This window comes from Triturus cristatus, chromosome 10 (genome assembly GCF_964204655.1).
Source record: "Triturus cristatus chromosome 10, aTriCri1.1, whole genome shotgun sequence".
In the NCBI taxonomy this organism is placed as follows: domain Eukaryota; kingdom Metazoa; phylum Chordata; class Amphibia; order Caudata; family Salamandridae; genus Triturus; species Triturus cristatus.
The window spans coordinates 1,241,070,965-1,241,095,039 of record NC_140593.1 but is presented as its reverse complement, the minus strand read 5'-3'; the positions used below and the strand labels follow the sequence as shown (position 1 = coordinate 1,241,095,039).

General features: G+C 47.4%; 1 protein-coding gene across 5 annotated transcripts in view; it reads left to right on the top strand.

The window, feature by feature from the left end:
• CACNA1F (calcium voltage-gated channel subunit alpha1 F) overlaps positions 1-24,075 on the top strand; it is a 562,890-nt gene that overhangs the window by 408,754 nt on the left and 130,061 nt on the right. For all 5 annotated transcript variants that reach the window (XM_085629889.1, XM_085629888.1, XM_085629886.1 and 2 more), the window contains 4 exons: positions 4,647-4,738; positions 6,699-6,858; positions 17,224-17,351; positions 19,860-19,956. In XM_085629889.1, coding sequence (XP_085486015.1) covers positions 4,647-4,738; positions 6,699-6,858; positions 17,224-17,351; positions 19,860-19,956 — 477 coding nt within the window. The remainder of the gene's footprint in view (positions 1-4,646; positions 4,739-6,698; positions 6,859-17,223; positions 17,352-19,859; positions 19,957-24,075) is intronic.

Genomic DNA, 24,075 nt, shown 5'->3' with positions numbered 1-24,075 from the left:
AGTTCTCAAGAAAATCAGAAACAACCAGGCTCAAGTCATTCTCATGGCTCCAGGTTGGGCGCGGAGAGTCTGGTATCCCGGGCTGTTGAGCATGGCCATTCGTCCTCCGATCATCCTGCCTCTTCAAGAGGATTATCTGTCGCAGCAACAGTGGAGGGGTCTGAACCTGGACCTGTGCGCCCTCCATCTTCATGCATGGAGGTTGAGTAACAAGTTGACAGCTTTCGACCTTCCTCACGACATCAGTAATGTTATTCTGCCACCCAGGTGTATGCGCCTGCCATTGGGCCAAGTTTGTGTCATGGTGTGGTTCCCACAATGTTGACCCCCTTTCTGCACCTTTATCCCTTTATGAAAAGTTCTCTTGTTCGCATTGTCCTTGGCCCAACAGTTGAGGGTCCCCTTTCTGTCATCTTGGGATTCTTGCTGTTGCCTGATAAATTTTACCTCTTTAAGTCACCTGTTGTGGCTAAGTTCCTTAAAGCCTACAACGTATGTTTCCACCTGCACCCTTCGTCATGCCTCAGCGGGTCCTCAGTCTGGTCCTCGCCTTTCTCACATCTGCACCATTTGAAACCCTGCACAATCGTCCTCTGAGGGTCTTGACTATAAAAACTGCCCTTTTAGTAACCTTTACATCGACCAGTAGGGTCAGCAAACTGCAGTCGCTCTCTGAGTGCCCTCCTTATGCCCCCTTTTATCTGAACAAGCTAGTTCGCCGAACATGTGCCTCCTTCCCTCCAAAGTTAGAACCCCTTTCCATGTGGCCAGAACATTACCCTGCCTACATTCTTTGCCCTGCATTTTCCCTCCAAAGAGGAGGGGAGACTCCACTGTCTGGACCCAAAAAGAAATTAAATGAAATGAAAATAGTATTTATTATGTGCAGCTAATATCCAGAGGTGTCTAGGCGCTACCTACTAGAGTAAGCACAGAGAACGGTGAGACCTTTATAGCATTTGCTGATTAAGCAGCCAAGTTTTAAAACTTTTTCTGAAATACCAGAGGTTCCGATTGCTTTCAACCATAGATGGTAAGGAATTCCACAACCTGGAAGTGCTGAAGATGAAACTTTTCTCACGGCATCGGACAGTTTTGACCTTGGGGACGACCAGGTTGCGACTAGATGAAGAACAAAGAGATCGGATGGGACATAGGGAAGAAAAGATTAAGAGAGTTGAGCTGGGCCAAGGCCGTGTAAGCATTTAAAAACAATGCACAGGGCTTTGAATTTGATACGTTTTTCGACTCGTAACCAATGTAGGTGTATTAGGGCCTGGGTTGCTTGCCGACTTGTGTCTTGGGATGCCTAGGAGAAGACGGGCAGCTGTATTCTGAAGAGCCTGCAGCTTTCTTTAACCTCCTTAGTGGATACTGAAAAAGAGGGAATTGCAGTCGTCCAGTCTTGAGGATATAAGTGCTGTGACTACAGTTTTATGCAGAGCCGAGGGTATATACGGCAGGATCTTCCTTAGAACTTTTAGAATAAAGTAACATGAGAAGGCTGTATGATTGATCTGTTCATCAAAAGATAGTTTTGTGTCAAAGACTATATCAAGATTATTTGCTTTGACGCTGGGAATCGGGAGAGGTCCAAGTTCAGATGGCCACCACTTAGTGGACCAGAAAGATGGGTTATTACCAAAGAGTAGGATTTCCCTTTTAGAGCGTTGGCATTCTACCTTGACCGCACAAAAAGAATTCCGGGTGGACGATCAGCTCTCCGTAGGCTTTGTGGGAGTCAAAAGGATGGAAGGCCGCACTGAAAAGGACCCTCTCATGGTGGATTGTCCTATGCATTAAAATCTGCTGCACACTTGCCAAGAAGCATCCCCCAGCGCACTCCACCAGAGCCAAGGCTGTGACCTCACTGCACACATTCAACAAGCGCTGCTGCCTGGACTTCCTGATCTAATTGGTTTTGCAATCCCACCTCCGGGGAGGGATTGCTTGGGTATCTATTCTAAGGTAAGGATTCTGCGGCTAGATGTCTCTGTCCGATGAACAAGTTACTTACCTTTGGTAACACCTTATCTGGTAGAGATTTTATCTAGACGCATATTCCTTACCGACCCTGCCATTCTTCCCGCTGTACGAACCGATTACTGTATAGGTCACATCCTCTTAAGGGCCTTAGTTTGTCACCCCGGTGGTCAGTGCTCATCAGGGCTCCGTGCTCCTGGCGTGGAAAGTCTCAAAAGTAACTGACATCAGTGCACCTAGGTGGCACCTATATAAGTTCCATGCACGTCACTTCTGGTGCAGACGACGCCAACTAAGACACGTGGAGAGAAACGACACCACCTAGTGGCGCACAGGGGTACTGCTCAAAACTTTCCATATACAGTCTGACACCTGGGGATTATTTTAAGGTAAGAAATCTGCAGCTAGAAGTCTCTATCCGAAGAACAATATGATGGACTCTCTGCCAGATAATGCCTTACTGAAGGTGAGCAACTCGTTCTACAGCGACACACGCTAGATGGTGCTCTATCTGAAGCTGTGTTTATCAACACACGCTAGATGGTGCTCTGTCTGAAGCTGTGTTTATCAACACATGCTTGATGGTGCGGTTCCTCAGAGTGCGCTCCGTGACTTGTACCAGATGGTGCTGTTCCCGAGAGTGCGCTCCGTGACTCTTACCTGATGGTGGTATGTAAGAGAGTGCACTGTGTGACTTGTGCCAGATGGCGGTGTGTAAGAAAGTGCGCTCCGTGACTCGTAAGAGATAGTGCTATGTAAGAGACGGTTCTCAGTGGCAAACTCTACAAGTGTGTTCCGAAGGCCTCCTGGTCAGACTCTAGACATTGCACCACCAGAAGCCAGTACATTTTCCATAGTTCTGCAAGCAAGAAGTCAAGAACTTTTTTCTCAGTGGCGGTAATGACATACCGAATAGACAGATCCCTTTTTTAGCACCTGTGGACCTATATGGAATGAGTGGGTGTCGCGACTAGTCTCCAGTGATTCCCCTCCCTCCACACTACCTATAACCAGGAGTCTAGCTTCTTACAGGAGCTCATGGCTGGCACCAGAGGGGTCACTGCCCAATAATGTCGTCTGCGTCCTTATTTGATATCCAACTTGTGAACCCCGGGCAAGGGAACTCGCTGCAGGAGCTGGAAGCACAATAATGTGCTCAGTGCTCACAGGACTGTGCCTCAACTGGCAGGTCCCCGGATGTGAAACAGGTGGAGGTGGCTCTCTTGCTAGGAGCTCCCACACAGACACAGCGGGTGATCTGCTGGGTATGATGGCACCACTGGTGGCACAAAGGATGCACATCACGGTGAGTCCACGCTTTGTACTCACAGTCCTAATCTCATCCTTGAGACATGATGAGACCATCTCACCCATGGTGTGACCAGCTCACCCATGGTGTGACCATCTCACCCACGGTGTGACCATCTCACCCATGGTGTGACCATCTTACCCATGGTGTGACCATCTCATCCATGGTGTGACCATCTCACCCATGATGTGACCATCTCACCATTTGTATGACCATCTCGCCATTTGTGTGACCATCTCACCCATGGTGTAACCATCTTACCTATGGTGTGACCATCTCGCCCAGGGTGTGACCATCTCACCCATGGTGTGACCATCTCACCCATGGTGTGACCATCTCACCCATGGTGTAACCATCTCACCCATGGTGTGACCATCTTACCCATGGTGTGACCATCTCATCCATGGTGTGACCATCTCACCCATGATGTGGCCATCTCACCATTTGTGTGACCATCTCGCCATTTGTGTGACCATCTCACCCATGGTGTAACCATCTTACCTATGGTGTGACCATCTCACCCATGGTTTGACCATCTCACCCATGGTGTGACCATCTCACCCATGGTTTGACCATCTCACCCATGGTGTGACCATCTCAGCCATGGTGTGACCATATTACCAATGGTGTGACCATCTCATCCATGGTGTGACCATCTCACCCATGATGTGACCATCTGAGCCATGGTGGGACCATTTCAGCCACGGTGTGACCATCTCAGCCATGGTGTGACCATCTCAGCCATGGTGTGACCATCTCACCCATGGTGTGATCATCTCACCCATGGTGTGACCATCTCAGCCATGGTCTGACCATCTCACCCATGGTGTGATCATCTCACCCATGGTGTGACCATCTCAGCCATGGTCTGACCATCTCACCTATGGTGTGACCATCTCACCATTGATGTGACCATCTCACCCTACAAGACCTTCAAGCACAGGCGGGAAGGGAAGGGGCCTCCGCTTAAACAATCCACCCAGGATTGTCATGCCCAGTCTTTTTTCTTATGTGCTGATACACTGAACTGCACCTCCCCTGATAAAGATTTATATTGAATAATGAACTCTGCAGTTATAATAGCCATGAGATGCACCTTCCCACAGTCCCCCTAGTTTGTAAATATTCTGTTGCATATTTGCAAACCGTCTTGTGCTGTGTGCTGAGAAGGATCTCAGTTGCTATCTGCAAACATCTGCTGTGTTGTTTGCTTGGAGCTTGCTTGGCATAGCTACATGCATTCTTAAGTTGGGTACTGACACCAAGAGTTGTGTTTCAATAGATCGTTGCATTTTGTGACGCACACATTCGTAGTTATGTGGCTCACCAGCTGACAATGATTTTTCTTTTCTAGACGTTTGGCAAGATCGCCATGCAAGATGGAACCCAGATCAGCCGGAACAATAACTTCCAGACCTTTCCACAAGCTGTGCTGCTGCTCTTCAGGTGAGTGCTGCCCTGCCTGCTCAGAGGACACCTCTCGCCCCTTCCCTGAGGCCTGCTATGTCTCTTAGGGTGCACCCATCGCCCCTTCCCTGTGGCCTGCTATGTATCTTAGGGTACACTTATTGCCCCTTCCCTGAGTCCTGCTATGTCTCTTAGGGTACACTTATTGCCCCTTCCCTGAGTCCTGCTATGTCTCTTAGGGTACACCTATCGCCCATTCCCTCAGGCCTACTATACCTGCATACGGTACACCTATGAGGACCTTCCCTCAGGCCTGCTATGTGTCTTAGGGTACACCTATCGCCCCTTCCCTCAGGCAAGCTATGTGTCTTAGGGTACACTTATTGCCCCTTCCCTGAGTCCTGCTATGTCTCTTAGGGTACACTTATTGCCCCTTCCCTGAGTCCTGCTATGTCTCTTAGGGTACACCTATCATCCCTTCCCTCAGGCCCATCATACCTGCATACGGTACACCTATGAGGACCTTCCCTCAGGCCTGCTATGTGTCTTAGGGTACACTTATTGCCCCTTCCCTCAGTCCTGCTATGTCTCTTAGGGTGCACCCATCGCCCCTTCCCTGAGTCCTGCTATGTCTCTTAGGGTACATCTATCGCCCCTTCCCTCAGGCTTGCTGTGTGTCTTAGGGTACACCTATCGCTCTTCCCTCAGGCCTGCTATGTGTCTTAGGGTACACCTATCGCCCCTTCCCTCAGGCAAGCTATGTGTCTTACGGTATACCTATCGCCCCTTCCCTCTGTCCTGCTATGTGTCTTAGGGTACACCTATAGCCTCTTCCCTCAGTCCTGCTATGTGTCTGATGGTGCATCTATCGCCCCTTCCCTCAGGCTTGCTGTGTGTATTAGGGTACACCTATCGCCCCTTCTCTCAGGCCTGCTATGTGTCTTAGGGTACACCTATCGCCCCTTCTCTCAGGCCTGCTATGTGTCTTAGGGTACACCTATAGCCTCTTCCCTCAGTCCTGCTATGTGTCTGATGGTGCATCTATCGCCCCTTCCCTCAGGCCTGCTATGTGTCTTAGGGTACACCTATCGCTCTTCCCTCAGGCCCGCTATGTCTCTTTGGGTACACCTATCGCCCCTTCTCTCAGGCCTACCATACCTGTGTATGGTGCACTTATTGCCTCTTCCCTGCTATAACCTGTGGCTTCTCAAGCTGTGCTGGTGCACTTGAGGTGCCTGCGCTGAGACCTGCCCCATGAGCCTAGGATATTTCCATCACTCCCTTCCTACTAATAGTCAAGGTTTGTCAGGCGGTGCTGCTGCTCTTCCTGTACATGTGTGAGACCCCCATCCCTGCACAGTAGATGCCTGACTTGTGGGGGAGCTGTTTAACAATCATATTGGGACTTTTCTGCAGCTCTTTGTCCATTCAAGAGCTTTAGTGGGCTCATGTTTCCCACTCTTCAAGCAGTTATCAGAATAATAGAAAACCTCCCTCAAAAAGGAGAAAGGACAATCCAGACAGGTGTGGGGGGTACTGGAATGGAGCAGGTTGTGTGATATACTCCTGAAGGCACTGTGACTAGACACCGGGGCCCCCACCATCTGCACCCCCAAATACTCATTACTCATTCAACAGGCTTAGAAAGGAGGGAAGGATCAGCCAACTGAAGCAGCCTGCTCGGGTGCTGTGAGGACAACGATGGACTTGACCCCAGGGAGGTCTGGAGAAGAGAGAACCAGACAGGGTGGAGGCAGGGTGGAGGCAGGGTCAGTCACATGTCACACAGGTCCTTATGTATGACTGACTCCCGCCAATCACTACCAGGGCAGGCAGAGCAGGAGACATGGTTGACTCTCACCTGGGCCTGGCCAGTAGAGGGCTGTCTGTGCTAGAGTTAGGGTTGTCAGTCTTTTTGCAGGGGTGTGTGGATGGGTTTAGTCCAGGCAGCTGCCTGCTCCGGTGGTAATTGTGACCCTCATGTCCTTCTACCCCCCAGGTGTGCCACAGGTGAGGCGTGGCAGGAGATCATGCTGGCGAGCCTCCCTGGGAAGCGCTGCGACCCTGAGTCGGACTATGCACCGGGGGAGGAGTTCACCTGTGGAAGCAACTTTGCCATTGTTTATTTCATCAGCTTCTTCATGCTCTGCGCCTTCCTGGTGAGTCTGGGCATCAGCTTTTGAGGGCATCGCTACCGTGGAGGGCCTTGAGGTCTCACTGACTCCTTCCCTTAGGGCATCGCTAGAGTGGAGGGCCTTGAGGTCTCTCTGATCCCTTCCTTGAGGGCATCGCTAGAGTGGAGGGCCTTGAGGTCTCTCTGATCCCTTCCTTGAGGGCACCGCTAGCGATAAAATATCAATATTCCTGGACTCCTCGGCTGGTGATGCCGTTGATGCCATCTCCTTAAATGATATATCCTCAAAAGTCCCCAAGAAACTGATGTATAAGAAAGGAGTTGCCACATTCCTACTACTGAAGCGTACTCTGCTAGGCAAGGTATTGCGGCAACCACCACCCAGGAGCCTAGATACCGAGGTGTCAGAGAGTGTAGAAACTTCTGGACCAGCCTGTAAACAAACCCAGATGAAGGTAACATGTCAAGATGTTCACAAGGAGGAGTCACACATTAAAGCTCCATGTTTCTAAGATCAAGGAAACCTGGTAGGTTATGATGTCTTTGACCAGCACTGACCGCACCATAAACGTCCTTATGATAAGCCATGACGATATGACCCTCAGTATCATTGTTGTTTCGATCCATATTTCTAGTAAGAGGAACCCCGCGAGCAATCATTTCTTCAGATTACAATATGCCTGGTAAAGACCTCCAACAGATAATGGCAAACTATTGTGCTACAATTTCTGTTTAGCCAGAGACCCAACAGATTGCACAACAATCACCTATTCTGCAGTTTCCACCTCTACCATTGCAACAGCCACAACAACCTCATCTGCAGTGGTAATGCAACACTGAGAACCTAGATTCCCTGATAACACTCCAGCATAGCACAACAGAAATGTTTTTGTGGATTTGATGTCCGTGCAAGGTTCTGTCGAGGCCTTGTATCCTTATCTCTCCATGCACTCCTGCAGATAGGAAGGGAGGATGCCTGAAAAATACTACAAAACAAGGGCAGTCAACTGGGTAGCGATTCTGGTCAGATACAGCCTCCAAATGTGCACCATGTTTAGACCTTAGATCCAGAGAACAAATGAGTGGAGGTTAAGGCAGTCTTGCAGGAATGAGAGAAGCCTCTTTAGCTACAGTAGACTATGCTGTGGGTATCGCCACAGCAAGGTTTAGGCAGCTGGCTAAAGGCTGCGTGCAGCGTGGGGTTGCTGCATGTGGGGGGTTGGATTAATATATGGAAATCAATCTTACATCACGCTAAAAATATTGAAATTCACTGGAAAAAACAAATCTTACAGGGACGTTATAGTTAGGCTCACATTTCACACACATGAAACCATTGAAATTCAGCAGTTAAAGTTATTTCAAGTAAATATAACTCGTTCCCTAAGTTACCTATAACTCGCGCCCACGCAATGCACTGCTAATTACCCCACATATTACATCACTCATGGCATCTTTTATAACATCATTGATAATATCACTGCAAGATCTGCAATAAAAGTATTGATGAGAAAACTGTCTATGGCGGGGGTGCAAGTTATAGTTCTCTCTCAGGGGGTCTCCATTGATAGTCATAAGCACTAAATAGTCCCATCGACGTGTGGAAATCCCAGAGCACCTTTTGATAAAATGCCTTCTTAAGTGTGGATGTACGCTTTCCTTCAGGAAGGCTTGAAGAGACACTTAAGACATGAGAATTGTGTAGCCTATAAAAAAGGCTATAATAGCCAAAATTCTTCAGACTGCATTTAAAAAGGGCAATGACTATATATGCAAATATATAAAAAAGGCCAAATAAACATAGAAGGTTATTTGATTACTTAAATCTCATTCACAAACCATTTTTAAAAAGGGGAAGGATGAAGGAAAAAAGGGCAATGTAGCCCTTTAGACTGCCAATATGTAAACTGGAAAAAAGCGCCTGCACCTTTAAGTACCCAGAACCCACCAGTATCCCATCATGCCCAGGCGGCAGTTGCTTCGGTTAAATGCACCAGTTATAGTTATCTCAAGTAACTATAACTTGTGCCCTAAGGTAACTATAACTCGGGACCCTGCCATGCACAGTTTTCTCATCAATAACTGACAGGGCCGAAGGCTGCGTGTGGCAGGGGATGGCAGCTTAAAGGGTTTGGGCTTGGATGCAGGACCTGGCCACGCGACCTCCCTTGCCACGCACGCCCTGGGGTTGGCTTTACATATGGTAATAAAAATGTATTTACGTTAATAAAAAAATAGAAATTAATTGAAAACTCCAAAGATTAAAGTGATGTTATAGTTAGGTATAATTATATCTAAATTTGCTTTAAAAGAATACCATAGAAATTCACTGAAAAAAGCAAAGAATAAAGGGATGTTATAGTTAGGTAAGAATTTTAGTAACAACGTACCATTTTAAACAAAAAAAAACACTGAAACTTACCAGTTATAGTTAGATCTGGTAACTCTAACTCATGCCCTATTGCACTGGTAATTATCCCAGATATTACATCACTCATTACATCTTCTTTGACATCATGGATAATATCACTGAAACATTTGCAATGAAATTATTGATGAGAAAATGGTGCATGGCACGGGCATAAGTTATAGTAACCATAGGACATGAGTTATAGTTACCAGACCGAATATTTTAGTGACTATTACTTAGTGGCAGTCGCCATTGTGTAGTTACAGTTAGGTCAGCTATTCCATAGGAAAAGCTTTTTTGTGTTGCTAATAACTTTGGCACCGCTTGACAAATCCCCACGAAACCTTCGGAAAAGGTGCTGCTTTTTGACTAGTTTGTGCATGCAGAGTTTTGGGGTGATCTGTCAAGTTGGGGACGAGAAAAAGGAGTCCTAAAACACAAAATCCCCATGCATTTTCCATAGACTTCTTTAGGGCGAGCTACAACAAAAAACGCTGAACGGAATTACACCAAATTTGGCAGAAACCTAGATCTTGGTCCACAAATTGTGCTTTTTGTAATTTGCTGTAAATCTGTTCAGTGATTGTTGGGAAATTAAGGTTGAAAAATAATTGTATATCTGGAAGGTCAAGAAACTATTGCGGGAGTGCTAGTTTAAAAATAGACTAGATCATTCTGATTGCCCCAGGAAGCTTTACTTTCTTTCGGCCATTTCGCTCCTGTGTTATTTAGACTCCTGCGGTAGCACGCGGTCTAATTAGCTACCAGCAACATAAGAAAAATGTTGCTGGTCGCCATTACAGGACTCAGGGACTTAGTCTCCTGTCTTGAATTCTTTAAAAAAAAGAATAATCCAAGGGGCAGGCTAGGGATAAACTGACCTTCTAGGCCCCATGGGGGCCAAAATGAAAAATAAAAATCAGCAAACAGTGTTGCAATCCTGCAAGCCTGCCCCGGGGTCGAAATAATAAAAAAGGGGGCGGTGGGCCCACAGAGCCCCGCCCGGATGGAGCTGTATTAAGAGCTGCTCCCTCTAGGCTGGAACAATGCCAGCCCCCGCTGCATGCGGGCAGCTGACTGGGGCAGCGGGGCCTTAGGGTTTCCCTGCGGCCCCCAACAATTAAATGGTGGGTGCCCTGGGTGGGCACCAGGGCACCCACCTTTAAGTGTTCAGGGCCCTGTTGGATGGGTTTCCTGGGGTCGATAACACCTTTTTAATTTTAGAAATGGCCCTAGTGATGGAGTCTCCAGTACCTAACAAGGATTGGGAGGAGGGCCGTGCATCCCCCTCTCCCTTAATTAAAAAGCAAAAGGCTCTGAGGGATGAGGTTTACAGAGCCTTACAAGGCTCAGGGAGGGGGTAACATGCCGCCCTTCCCCTTTTAAAATATATGTACAGCCCTGGGGGATGGGTTCCCCAGGGCCTAGGGACGCTCGGGGAGGGGGGCTGCACCCCCCCCCCTCTTTTAACTTATTTGTACAGCCCTGAGGGATGGGGTCCCCAGGGCCTAAAAAAGCTCTGGGACGGGGGCCGCGAGGGCCCCTCCCCTTTAATAAAAATAAAAAGGCCTGTGGGGGGATGGGGTCTCCAGGGCCTACAGAGACTTGAGGAGGGGGACAGCACTCACTCCCCTCCCTTTTTAACTTATATGTACGGCCCTGGGGGGATGGTATCTCCAAGGCCTACAGAGGCTTGGGGAGGGGGGCTCTGCAGCCCCCCTCCCCATTCAGAAAAAACGCCGTAGGGATGGGGTCTCCAGAGCCTAATAAGGCTCAGGCGCTTGGCCTATGTCGACTTCCCCTTTAAAAAACATAAATCCAATGGGTTCAAGGGTCTGATGGACTTAATTAGACTCGGGGTGGGGGAGGCACATAGTGGCCCTCCCCTATAAAAGCTTAACGCCCTGTGGCCTACCACCCTGCAACGGCCGTGCGCGGTTGGGTAATGGCTTTATGTATGGTAATAAATATTACTTCATGGTAAAAAAAAAGTAGAAATCCATGCAACAAATAAAGGTTAAAGTAACGTTTTAGTTAGGTGAATATGTCAGTGACAGCATTAACATTTTGAACTAAAAAAAAAAACCTACAGAAATTTACCAGTTATAGTTAGAATAGCCAACTATAACTTGCGCCACGCCATGCACTGCTTATAACCTCACATATTACACTTCTCATGACATGTTCTACGGCATCATTTATGACATCACTGATGACATCTCAAATGACATCCTTGATGACATCACTGATGTCACTGAATTTCAGTTTTTTTTGTTTAAAACTTTACGTTGTCACTGAAATTGTCTCCTAACTGTAACATTACTTTAACCTTTATTTTTAGAGTAAATACAACACACACCGAAACGCACACATAAACACACACTGTTGCAGAAATTGTGGATTCAACTACTGGGCCGTCGCATCTCCTCCACCCCCCTCTGCGCACGGCCACTCTTTAGTAAAGCCCTTTGCTGAAGTGCACGATCTGCTGCAAGATGAGTCATCAGACATCTTCTTCCTTACAGAGACATGGCTCACGGCTAGCACGGAGGCGGAGCCTGGTCTGGCTCTGCCCCAAGATTTTAACATCGCGACTCTTAACAAAGGGACTAGAGGTGGTGGCATTGATATTATCTGTAAATCTAGTTACACCTGCACTCTCATCAAAGAGACCCTGGCGGGCTGTGAGTGTGCGCGCTTTAAGATCGCCTTTAATGTCACCTTTACTATGTCTGGGTTCCTGGTTTACCGCCCACCTGGCCCCTCTAAAGAGTTCAGGGATGCACTGATTGATGCAGCAGGCACACTGGCTATTAGATCGGCCAACTTTAGCATTATTGGTGACCTGAACTTGCACTTGGATAACAAACATGATTGTGAAATAGGCAATTTTCGAGCAGATCGTGCCGCCCTCCAGCTTACACAACATGTCTTAGGCTGCACCCACTCTGCTGGACACCTGCTAGATCCGGTTTTCTCCAATCTATCTACCCTCACAGTCAACCCACCTATCCCGATGAGTTGGTCTGACCACTACCTTGTACCCATGGCACTTCTGGGAGTAGAGCCCCTCCAGAGAGTAGCCTGGAATTCGGTCCTTAAACGCCCTTGGCATAAACTCGACATCAAACAGTTTCATGCCCTCCTTCTCGTGCATACACCTAGCATGTCGGATGACCCAGATGCGGCCTAAAAAGCCTTATCTGATTGGATTCTACATTCCCTTGACACGCTCATCCCTGTCAAGTGGTCACAGAGCTGTGATGGCCAATCCGGCCCATGGTATAATAGTGATCTGGCCACAGTTCGGAAAGCCTTCAAAAGGTTGGAACGGGCGTGGAGACGGGACTATGATCCAGTTCTGAAGGGGCATTATCGGGCAGCCATAAACAATTAGCCACAGCCATCCAGAAGGAAAGGGCGCTTTACTTTGCTGACGAGATCAGAAACAGCAGTCACCCTGCTAAATGCATATTCACGATTCTGAAAGATCTTAAATCTGCAGGGCAGCCTAAAGTTCCCGCTCTCTCCTCCAACCAGCGATGTGAAGATCTCGCCGCCGTCTTCATTAAGAAGGTCGAGAACATCTACAGGGCCTTCCCCCGCACCGCGATCAGAACAGGCCCCGCACGTAGGCCTCGTGCTACCCCCACACTCTCTGTCTTTCCACCGATCTCTCAAGAGGAGATGCACACGATCTGCATGAAAGGTCATTCAGGCTCTCCTGCAGACCCTCTTAAACCAGAGCCATTTCTTAAATCACTGCCTCTGCTCCTCTCGCCTTTTTGTAAGCTGATCAACATGTCCCTGTCCACGGTGGTAGTCCCCAGGGCCTGGAAACGGGTCATGGTGGTTCCCTTATTAAAGAAACCTACATTGGATGCATTTAATAACTAAGGATTGACCCTGCACCCGAGAAGGATAAGTGTTCTTGTTATTTAAATGTCCTAGTATATCCTACTTAAACAAAATAGGCAAATGTATTGAAAACTGGATAGCGTCCCAGAAGAGAGTCTAAAAAAATCATGCATCTTGATTGTAGTTAGAAACAGTCTTTTGTTGAGAATCACTTGTTCTTTTAAAAGCACCACACACTTGCTTGCCAAAGAGTTTCATCCCTCTTGGGACTTCTTCAGGGCTCATTCAAAGTCTGTGTCTGCTGTTGATGTTAAATGTGACTTCAAGCCAAACTTAACAGCAGGGTTGGTGAAACCGTGTATTGTTCTTAAAATAAGCGTTGTTGGTATTGTGTCATTATAAGTCGCTAAGTAAAAAAAAAAAGAAAATGTTTCTTCGTATATTACGATGGTTTGGAGGTAGCCATTATATCAAAGCAAAGAATCTCTTATGATTCCAATTCCATTATTAGGTTTGGGAGTCCCGACATTTATCATATGCTCCCTAATATAGAAATATTAAAAGTCCCCGCGTTACCAGTATTAAATCTGTGTGCTCCGTGACCGTTGTTAAACATCAATTGCATCCGGTAGCTCAATCTATTCAAGTATTTTCAAGGAGTCAATGATCAAAATATTGAGTCTTCTGTACAAATGCAGTTGTCTGGCTCCTCCAAAGTGTAGGGAGAAGTCCCAAGAGGGATGAAATGCGTTGGCAAGCAATTCTGTGGTGCTTTTAAAAGAACAAGTGATCTTATGCTGACGATACCCAGCTAGTGGTGGCACTATCTGACACCTCAGCGCAGGACGCGCATAAGTTCAGGAACGGTCTAACAGCCATAGCAGACTGGATGGCTGCCGACTGTCTGCAGTTAAATGCGAGCTAATCTGAGATCTTGCTAGTGGAGAGAGACACTGAGCTGTGGAGCAAGCGCTGGTGGCCTTTGACTCTGGGCTGTTCGCCCGCCCCTAAACAGGCAGTCAAAAACCTGAGAGTATGGGTTGACTCCGCCCTTAACTTTCAGGTACAAACTAAAATGGTAGCTGGGACCTGTTTCGGACTCCTGCGCGGGCTCAAACCACTGTTGGGTTTCTTTGACCCCACCGTCCGTCAGGTCCAGCCACCATTCAATCGAGGCTGGACTACGCCAGTTCACTTTATCTAGGAGCTAATAAAGCTGACGTCCTCCGCTTGCAAAGGGCACAAAATGCGGCTGCCAGGACACTACTTGGCCAACCGAGAGCCTGTCACACAACCAACGCCATCCGCAGACTACATTAGCTGCCGGTGATGAAACACATTGAGTTTAAGTCTCTCTTCATCGCTTACAGAATCCTGAATCTCCACTCCCCGGATATTCTGGCGAATCTCCTCTCACTCTACATACCCACCCGTCAATAACGATCCATGGGCCAGCACCTTGCTGTTGTCCCTCGGGTGAGGAAAGTGCGAGCGGGAGGGCGCTCCTTTCGCATCCTCGCTTCAAAACTTTTGAACTCTCTTCCTGTCTGCATCAGAAGTATCAATAATCACAATGCATTTCATAAAGTAATCAAAACTCATCTCTTTCCGACATTTTAGGCCCGATGTTCTTTCTCTCAGTCGCCTCTTTCTACAGCTGCAGTCGCCAGCGCTGGGACGCCCCTTAGCTGGGGCAGCTGTGCGCTTTACAAAACTTATAACATAGCATAACACACACACACACACACACACACACACACACTCACCCAGTGGTGAGGTCCAAGAAAGAGGAAAATTGAACAGCGATAACACAAAAGCTGCTCAACGGTAATGCACCAAATTTGACAGAACGCTAGATCTTGGCCCAGAAAGTGTGCTTTTTGTATTTAGTGTAAATCTATTCAGCAGTTTTTGCAAAATTAAGATCAAAAACGTACATTTCACGCTGCGGAGAATCCTCCGAATCAACAGATCTTGAGATAATATCTGATTGGCTGCCACCACATCAACAAAGATGTGGCTGCATCCATTTCAGGACTCAGGAACTCAGTGACCTGTTCTACAAAAAAATTAAAATACATGCAAGGGGGCACAGATTAAAATAGATCTGTGTTTTTTCAAATCCTCCCCCCACCCATTGTGAGCTAGGGCCTGGGGGAGGTGACGTGTTTCTTATTTTTTGGGGGTGGGGGGAGTGTGGCCCCCCTCTTTGAGCTATCATGAAGCCTCGGAAACCCCCCAGGGGTGGTATTTTTATAATGTAGACGGGAGCGTGTGGCCCTACTCTCCATGCATCAAAGCCGCCCTGGGGACCACAGCCCCCAGGACCAAACAGTACTATTAAGGCAAGTCGGGCACGTGGCTCCCTCCCCATAGCCAGTATTTGTCCATGGGGACCCCATTCCCCTGGCTCCGATATGTTTTAGTGTCCCTGGGATACCATCCCACAGGGCACTGCAGTTTCCTGCCTGGGAGAATATGGGCATACCCATTCTGGACTCTCCCAGGCAGAGAACAGAACTTTGCTCCAGCACAGGCTGGAGCAGTGAAAACTGCTGTTACCGGCCCGGTAGGAGCATAGTAAATAAGCGCTCAGGATAGTGCTTGTCGGGGAGCCGTCTGTAACTGCAGGGGCCTGAGGGCTCCACCCCGCCTTCCCCAACATGGGATTTATTGTATGTGTCCCGGGACACCTACTAATAATGAAATTTGCCGAGTTCTGCCAGAGAAGCCACCGGGGCCCTGGTTCTTCCCCGAAGCCCCTGACATATACAATTATGTAGGGTGCCCTGGATGGTCACCAAGGCACCCCATTGATCTAAAAACAAAATAGAAAAGTGTTACTGGCTCCTATGTGGCCCATTGGGCCGCTTGTAAGAGGCCTCAGGGACCCTGGGTTTTCCTAGTGGCCCCCAACAAAAGTTTAAGCTGTGGGTGTCCTGCGTTGCCTCTGGAACACCCAAAATATTTAAAACACCTGGGAATAAAGCTCAGAAGTGAGTGAAGCTCCCTTGAAATGCAGAATGTTGGGGTAAGTAATGCAGGGAGCTGCTCAATAGTGTTTGGTGCTCCACTGAAGCTCTTTTGGAGATGGGCCAAACATTTATTGGTAACCACTGAAGAGTGTTGTGGACAGATCTATTATGGTCCTAGCTCACTGACAGACATCTCACTGAAGGAACCTCACAGACCAACTCCTTACTCACAGACTCCCACTGACTAATACATCACTGAACGACTCCCACACACTAACTCCTCACACACCGATTCATTGCTGACAGACTTACACTGACTAAAGTCTCACTGAAGGACAACCACAGACCAACTCATCAAACAGATTCCTCACGGACACACTCACTCTGACAGCCATCTCACTGAAGGACCCCCAGAGGCCACCCCCTCACACACTGATTAGTCATTTACAAACTCCCACTGACCAACATCTTACTATCCGACACCTCACTGATAAATTTCACACCAATGCTTATGATATTTCTCAATCCTGTCTTTCTCTCACAGCTTCATGTATTTGGTATTCACTACTCGATCTCTGTCTGTCTCTAACTCTCTTTTCCCCATTCTGTTTTCTTCTCCCTCCTGTGTGGTGGTCTCTTCCTTCCCTGCTGCCCTACTTCCCTTCTCTGTGTTCCCTGCTTCCTCCACTGTGCTTTTTATTTCCTCCCCTTTGGTACCTTCTTCCTCCACTCTTTACACCTCTTTCCTCGCCTTCTTTCCCTTGGCCCTCCCTGTCTCACACCTGATACTGCTTTCCTTCCCTTTGAATCCTCATTCTATGTTATGTGCCTCCTCTTTTCTCACCTCTGTTTTACCTCATTACTGCCTTGTGGTTCCTCCTTGCTCCTTTCTGGTTTCTCCTCCTTCTCCTCTCTCTCTCTTCTTCTCCTCCAACTCCTACACACTACCCTCTGGCCCTCCTACTTCATTTTATCTTGCTCCTCGCCCCTCCCACTTTCTGTCTTGACCCTCATTCTTCCTCTCTGTGTCCTTCCTGTTTCTGGCTGGTCCCACCTTACGTCACCTCTGCCCCCCCACCTCACCCTTTGCTGTGGCCCTCCTTCGTTGTCTTTCTCCTCCCCTCTGGTACCCCTTTCACCCTCACAGATTATTAACCTCTTTGTGGCGGTCATTATGGATAACTTTGATTACCTCACACGTGATTGGTCAATTCTGGGTCCGCATCACCTGGATGAGTTCAAGAGGATCTGGTCTGAATATGATCCGGAGGCCAAGTAAGTGAGATCCACTTAACGTGTACCACCTAACATGCAACACCGAATCCACACTACTTAGTGAGATCCAATCAAACACGCACCTCCAAACCCAAACTACTACGTAAGATCCAACCAACTTATACCACCAACCCCGCACTACTCAATGAAATGCAACCAAACCTGTACCTCCAAGCCGACACTACTAAGTGAGATCTATCTAACATGTACCTCAAAACCCACACTACTCTGTAAGATCCAAGAAAAACCATAAATCCAAACCCACACTACTCAGTGAGAGCCAGCCAACCTGTACCACCATACCCACACTACTTGGTTAGATCCAACCAAACCCGTACCTTCAAACCCACACAACTCAGTGAAATCAAACCAACGTGTACCACTAAACCCACACTACTCAGTGAGATCCAACCAACCCGTACCCCCAAACCCACACTACTCGGTGAGATCCAGCCAACCTGTACCTCCAAACCCACACTACGCAGCGAGATCCAACCCACCTCCATCTCCTAACCCACAGTACTCAGCAAGATCCTACTGACCTGTACCACAAAACCCACACTAATCAGTGAGATCCAATCAACCTGTACCACTACACCCAAACTACTCAGTGAAATCCATCTAACCTATACCTCCAAACCCACACTACTCAGCGAGATCAACCAACCTGTAAAACCAAACCCACACTACTCAGTGAGATACAACCAACCTGTACCCCCAAACCCACACAACCCAGTGAAATCGAACCAACGTGTACCACTAAACCCACACTACTCAGTGAGATCCAACCAACCCGTACCCCCAAGCCCACACTACTCGGTGAGATCCAACCAACCTGTACCTCCAAACCCACACTACACAGCAAGATCCTACTGACCTGCACCACAAAACCCACACTAGTCAGCGAGATCAACCAACCTGTCTCTCCAAACCAACACTACTCAGTGAGCTCCAACCCACCTCTATCTCCAAGCCCACACTACTCCGTGAGATCCAACCAACCTCTACCTCCAAACCTGCACTATTCAGTGAGATCCAACCACTCTGTGACCCCAAACCCACACTACTCAAAGTGAAATTCACCACCTCATATCACCCAACCTGCACCACCAAACCCATAATATTAAAGAGAGGTTCACCCACCCGGTATTTCTCAAAGTAAGTGTGATCCATCCAGCTCTTACTGCCTTCCTATTACACCTGATCTCTACTTCTCAGAATGAGATCTTCCAGTTAACTTTATTCAAGGTGAGATCCACTTGACTCATGCCTTCCATGCACAGTGCTTCATACCCGCTGTCAAGCTCAGAAGTGCACGGGTGGATGAGTAGCATGCTTCTCCATGAGTGTGCGATGGATGGAAGAGCGTGTGTCCGTCACGAGGCCTATATAGGTAATGTTTCTAAGTCAAATGTGAGGACCAGAGTTGTGCTTGAATCTGTTTGTTGTTGCACCTGAGCATGATGTTAAAAGTAGTGAGGGTCATGGTACTACCGCATTGGAGCTGGTGTATGGACACATACACCCGCGTGACCTCTAGGGGAAGAGTCTCATGTCATGTGTGCCAAAGACTGCTCAAGCTATGTCGCTGCCAGCTTGAGATTGCATGAATGCAATCGTTTAGGAAAATTGTGAGAAAAGACACACATAAGTGCTATGCAAAGTACACAGGAGTAAGATCTCGCCAGTCAAGGCAGATCCACTTGGTAACTACAGACCCGCTGTCAGAAATGTCCAACATGTAACTACACAAGGCAAGTGAGATCTGCTAAATTTGTAGCTACTCAAACTGTATTGAGATGTACTTAATGCACACTGCTCACTAAATGTGTGGTGTGCCTGCCGTAAAATGACTCACGGTAAGCGAGGTCTGCTCAGCTAATAATACTTGTATTCAGTGAGATCTGAACACCCAGTAATACTTGTAGTAAGTTAAATCTGTGTATCCAGTAAGACTTGTAGTAGGTGTGATCTGCTGACCAGTATTATTCACAGTGAGTTCTCAGTAATTCACTAGTCAAAGCCTTGGATCCTGGACAGTGATGGACACTTAACCCTGGCTAGGGGTGTGTGCAGGGGTGGATACTTGTCCGAAGTGGAAGTTTATTCAGTTAACGGTTTGATAGATGGACCTGAACACTGGCATCTGGGTGCCCAAGGCAGGCAGGGCTAGACACTTCGCAATGAGTGGAGATGTCAGCAACGCAATGGTGTTGAAGGCAGACCTGGGCACTGGCCTCTAGAAGCTGCTGTTGGTAGGAGTGGTAACTTCTCCGTTGTGGGGGCTGTGAGTACGGATGAACACTTGAGCCCACGCCTCTGGTGATGTTGTGAGTAGGATAGGTGCATTGACCTGACAGGGGTATGAGCAGGTGTGGGTACCTTTTGGCCATTATGTGGTGTTTTGGGCGAGGTGTGTGGTGGGCAGGGGAGGATACCAACTTTGATGTAAAGTAGTGGGCAGTGTTAGTCACTCACTCCTCCCTGAACACTTTTTCTCTCTCCTAGAGGCCGTATTAAGCATCTGGACGTAGTGACCCTGCTGCGCCGAATCCAGCCCCCACTGGGCTTCGGAAAGCTTTGCCCTCATAGGGTGGCTTGTAAGGTGAGTTGGGGTCCACAGGTCATTCTTCTGCCTTTGTTCACTTATAATTGCATGTCAAGTAAAGGTATCTTGTTCCGTAAGTATTATGAGGGCTGGGCGAGCACCAAGCTTATCTTCCAGGGGATCCTCATCAATAGTCATAAGCGCTGAATAGTCTCACCGACGCGCGATCTAATTAATCTGCATAATGTAGAAAATTATTTACACCAACAAAAATTGCAGACTATAAACAGGCTAAGAAGTCCACATGTCATTTTCATTTAAAAAAATAAAGATTTACTTTCATAAGTCACCATAGAATAAAGGTGAATACAGTAAACCTTTCTCAAGCTTTCTTTAAAATGAAAAGAAACAAAGGATAAAATTAGCCAATAGGCTGCAAGTAATACATTTGACTCATGCAACCGGCACTGTGCCTTTAAGAACCTCCCAGTACCCTCAGTATCCCATCATGCCCCAGAGGTTACAGTTAGGTCAGTTCATTTTTCCGGCTCCTGGAAACTGAATCCTGTGGCAGCGAGCTCTGCCTTTTTTGGTAAATATCCAGAGATTAGATTTATGGAATCTTGTTTTCAGGTTTTACTCAATTTCTTTTTTGATTAAACTATGTTAACACCTTTTTTCTGACTAAAATTGATGATTTGGTCATCAGAGTACCTTCACTTTTTGTGAAGTGACCATCCTGTGGGAAGAAGATGCCTTAAACAGATCTCCATACCGTCTGTATCCACTGCCTTCCGAAGATCACCATCCTAATTCATGCAGACACTGTAACACCCTCTCCAGAAGAACACTGATCGATAGAGAAAACATCAGACTTGATGCACTACAGGGGAAACAGCAAGAAAAACAACAGGAGAAGCATGCTGGTTCCTCAAAGAAGGCATGGTGAAGCTCAGTCTAATACCATAACGCTTTCCGCCCGCTCCAAGGACTTCCCTACAGGCAGATCAAAGGAGAGACGCATCAAGGGGAGAGATATCAGCCTCAATTGATGTCGATGAGTTTGACGTCAAGGACCATGACATCAAGGACCTGCCTAACTGTTCGCCGTCGACAGGTACTCCATCGAAGTCTATATTGAGGCTCCATTCGACATCACATAGTCGATCGACATCAAGGCATGTGTCAAGAACCTCTCGATTGATGGCAAGACCAGTACCATTCACTTTGAGTCCCCCTCTGTCGATGACATTACCAAGATCGACGTCGAGGCATTCACTGTCGACATCAAAGACTCCGTGTCAACAACAAAGCAACTCCTGTCAACGGCAAGACTTACTCCATCAATGACACCACCAAGGTTGACATTCAAGCAGCCACTGTTGATGTCAAACACACCGCCGTCTGCAGCAAAGAATCTTCAGTTGATGTTGAGTCCTCCGTCGACTTCAAAGATTTCACTGTTGCATTAGTCGTGGTCAATACCAACATCGGTAACGTCAAGATCTAGATCTCCACTTGCCACCAAGATGGTTGGAAAGCTTAAGTAAGCGCAGAAGGAATACTGCAGGTTCGGATTATTTTCAAACATATTTGCACTCAAGGAACACGCCGGAGGCAGTCCTTTCTATCTCACGGTCTCCTGGTCCAGTCACATCTCCAAAACTCGTAGGGCAAGCCATTTCTGCTCCGTCTCCAGTCAGACAGATATCCACTCCAAGAAAACAGAGATCCCGGAGTAGAAGGCACGGAACTCGCTCTAGGTCTAGAACTAAAAGATCATCTACTGCAAGATCTGCCACTTCTCAGTTAAGGCGGTCAGGTAGAAGATAGGTAAGGTCTCAAGCTCACCATGGGAGATATTTACCTTCAACTACCTCACAATCTTCTATACGAGATTATGATCCAACCCTGAGGGACGCTCCTCCAGCAAAAGTATCTCCAGTAGACGATCTCTCCACCTTAAATGATGTACTGGTGCCTCAGGGAGGATACAACACAGTCACTGGCCACATTAGAGGAAGGCGTGCAAGTTTCACCTTCCTCATTGTGCAGTGGACGCCGGCGCTGTAGGTTTTAGACAGACGGCTAACCCAGCAATTGAAGAAAGGTCTGAAGGTTTTTACTTAAGTTTATTTTCAATTTTGAGAAAATCAGGGGATTGGTGAACGATCCTAGACTTTAGGAATCTCAACAAGTACATGATGCCTTAGGGTTTTCTTGAGAGAGGGTATTTACTTGGAATCAATAGATCTTTAAGATGTTTGATTCAAAATTGCAATACATAAGAAGCACAGGAGATTCCTCCATCTTATGGTGTCAAATCGTCCCTTCCAATTCAGGGCCTTACCCGTTGACCTATAATCCGCACCAGAAGTCTTCACCAAGTGCCTAGCACTGACAGCCACTATCATGCGGCAACAAGGGGATATGGCACATCCATACCTGTACAGCTGGCTCACTCGAGCGAGAACTTACAACCTCACACGGCATACTACCAACGTGATAAAGAAAAGCCGTTTCTGTTGGGATTAACGATCAACTTCAAAAATCACACTTAGGACCAAACAAGAATCTCACGTGTTTCGGGGCAAACATTGCCACGGATATAGGTCTGGAATATCCATCACAGGATATAGAAGAGAAACTGATTCAGCAGTCTGTGTATTTACAGACAAGAAACACCACCACTGTCAGAATGCTGGATGCGTTCTTGGGGACAAGGTCTTCACACATCCTTCTGCTGCCTCATTGTCGATTGCACTTGAAGATTATTCAGGAGCAACTGAGTACAGAATGGAAGCAAATACCAGGAGTTTGGGATGATCTTGTACACGTGATCTCTCCTACCAAAAAGTTGCTCAAGTGGTGGTCGTAAATTGATATCAAAGGCCAACCGTTGAACCCAATAAAGCCCCAGCTGTTTTTAACGACAGATGCAAGCCTTACGGGATGAGGTGCTTGTCCTGAAGGACTGAAAGCGAATGGACCATGGCCAACGATTGCATGTTACATGCTTCTAAATGTTCCAGCTCCAATAGTAATAAGACTGGCTTTGAAGGATTTCTTATCACTGGTACGCGATGCACATATCAGGATTCAAGCAGAGAACGTCATGAATATGGACATATACTGAAGCAGGAAGGAGCCAAGCCCACAAACTGTGGGAATGGGCCATTCACCTCAAAGTAGACATATCAGCGGAACAAGTTCCGGAAGTGCACTACTATATGGCCATGGACCTCGTGTAGGCGTAACCAGGGGTTACAGCTTTGACCTCTAGCTTGCTCCCTGCTACTCCTGGCACTTCCTTTGCAACCCCTGGCCTTAGAGGAGGCAAATGTTTCACCCCCTCAGAGGCCAGGGTCGCAAAGGTAGTGCCAGAAGTAGCAAGGGGCAAGCTAGACATCACAAGTGCGACTCCCGACAACCTCCAAATGACGTCCATGGATAAAGTGGATGGTTTAAGCCGGCAATGCTCAGACATTCATGAGTGGAAGCGAGACGACAACCAGCTGCATCTCATATGTCACCGATGGGGCGCTCGGCATTGGATCATGTTTGCAACAGAGAAAAACTTCAAATGCAGCTGATTTGCCAGCATGTGGCCATGTCCACGGCCAAGTGGAAATGTATTTGCAATGGACTGCCCAGCTGTACAGAGACATTCATATATGCCTTTCCCCCAATACCAAGAGCCATTTGCAAGTTGAAGATGGAATGATGCACAGCTCTATTGATGGCTCTAGCTTGGCCCCACCAATGGTAGTATGTAGAACCGTGGAACATGCCGGCATAAACTCCGGTCCAGTTCATATCAGACCATGCCTGCAGTCCTGAAATAACGGTAGAATCATAAACCTCAATCGTTCACATTGGCAGCACGGCTGACCAGGGAATCTGCTGATTCCAAGGGATTGTAGACAGTTTGTAGAACCTGCAAGAGCATCGTCTGCAGTCAACACCTATAAATCCAAGAGGAAATGTTCTGTCTTGTGGGCCAAGCGACAATGGTTCGACCCACTCACAATGTGTTATGAATTCTCGATGTATTTTCGAAGCCTACTTCGATTAGGGTGCATCCCACTGTAATGTCCAACTTTTTAAGGAAACCAAACAGCTTGTACTTATTTTTCTGGTGTTATGTAGGGACTATTTAGGATCTTTCCTCCTTTG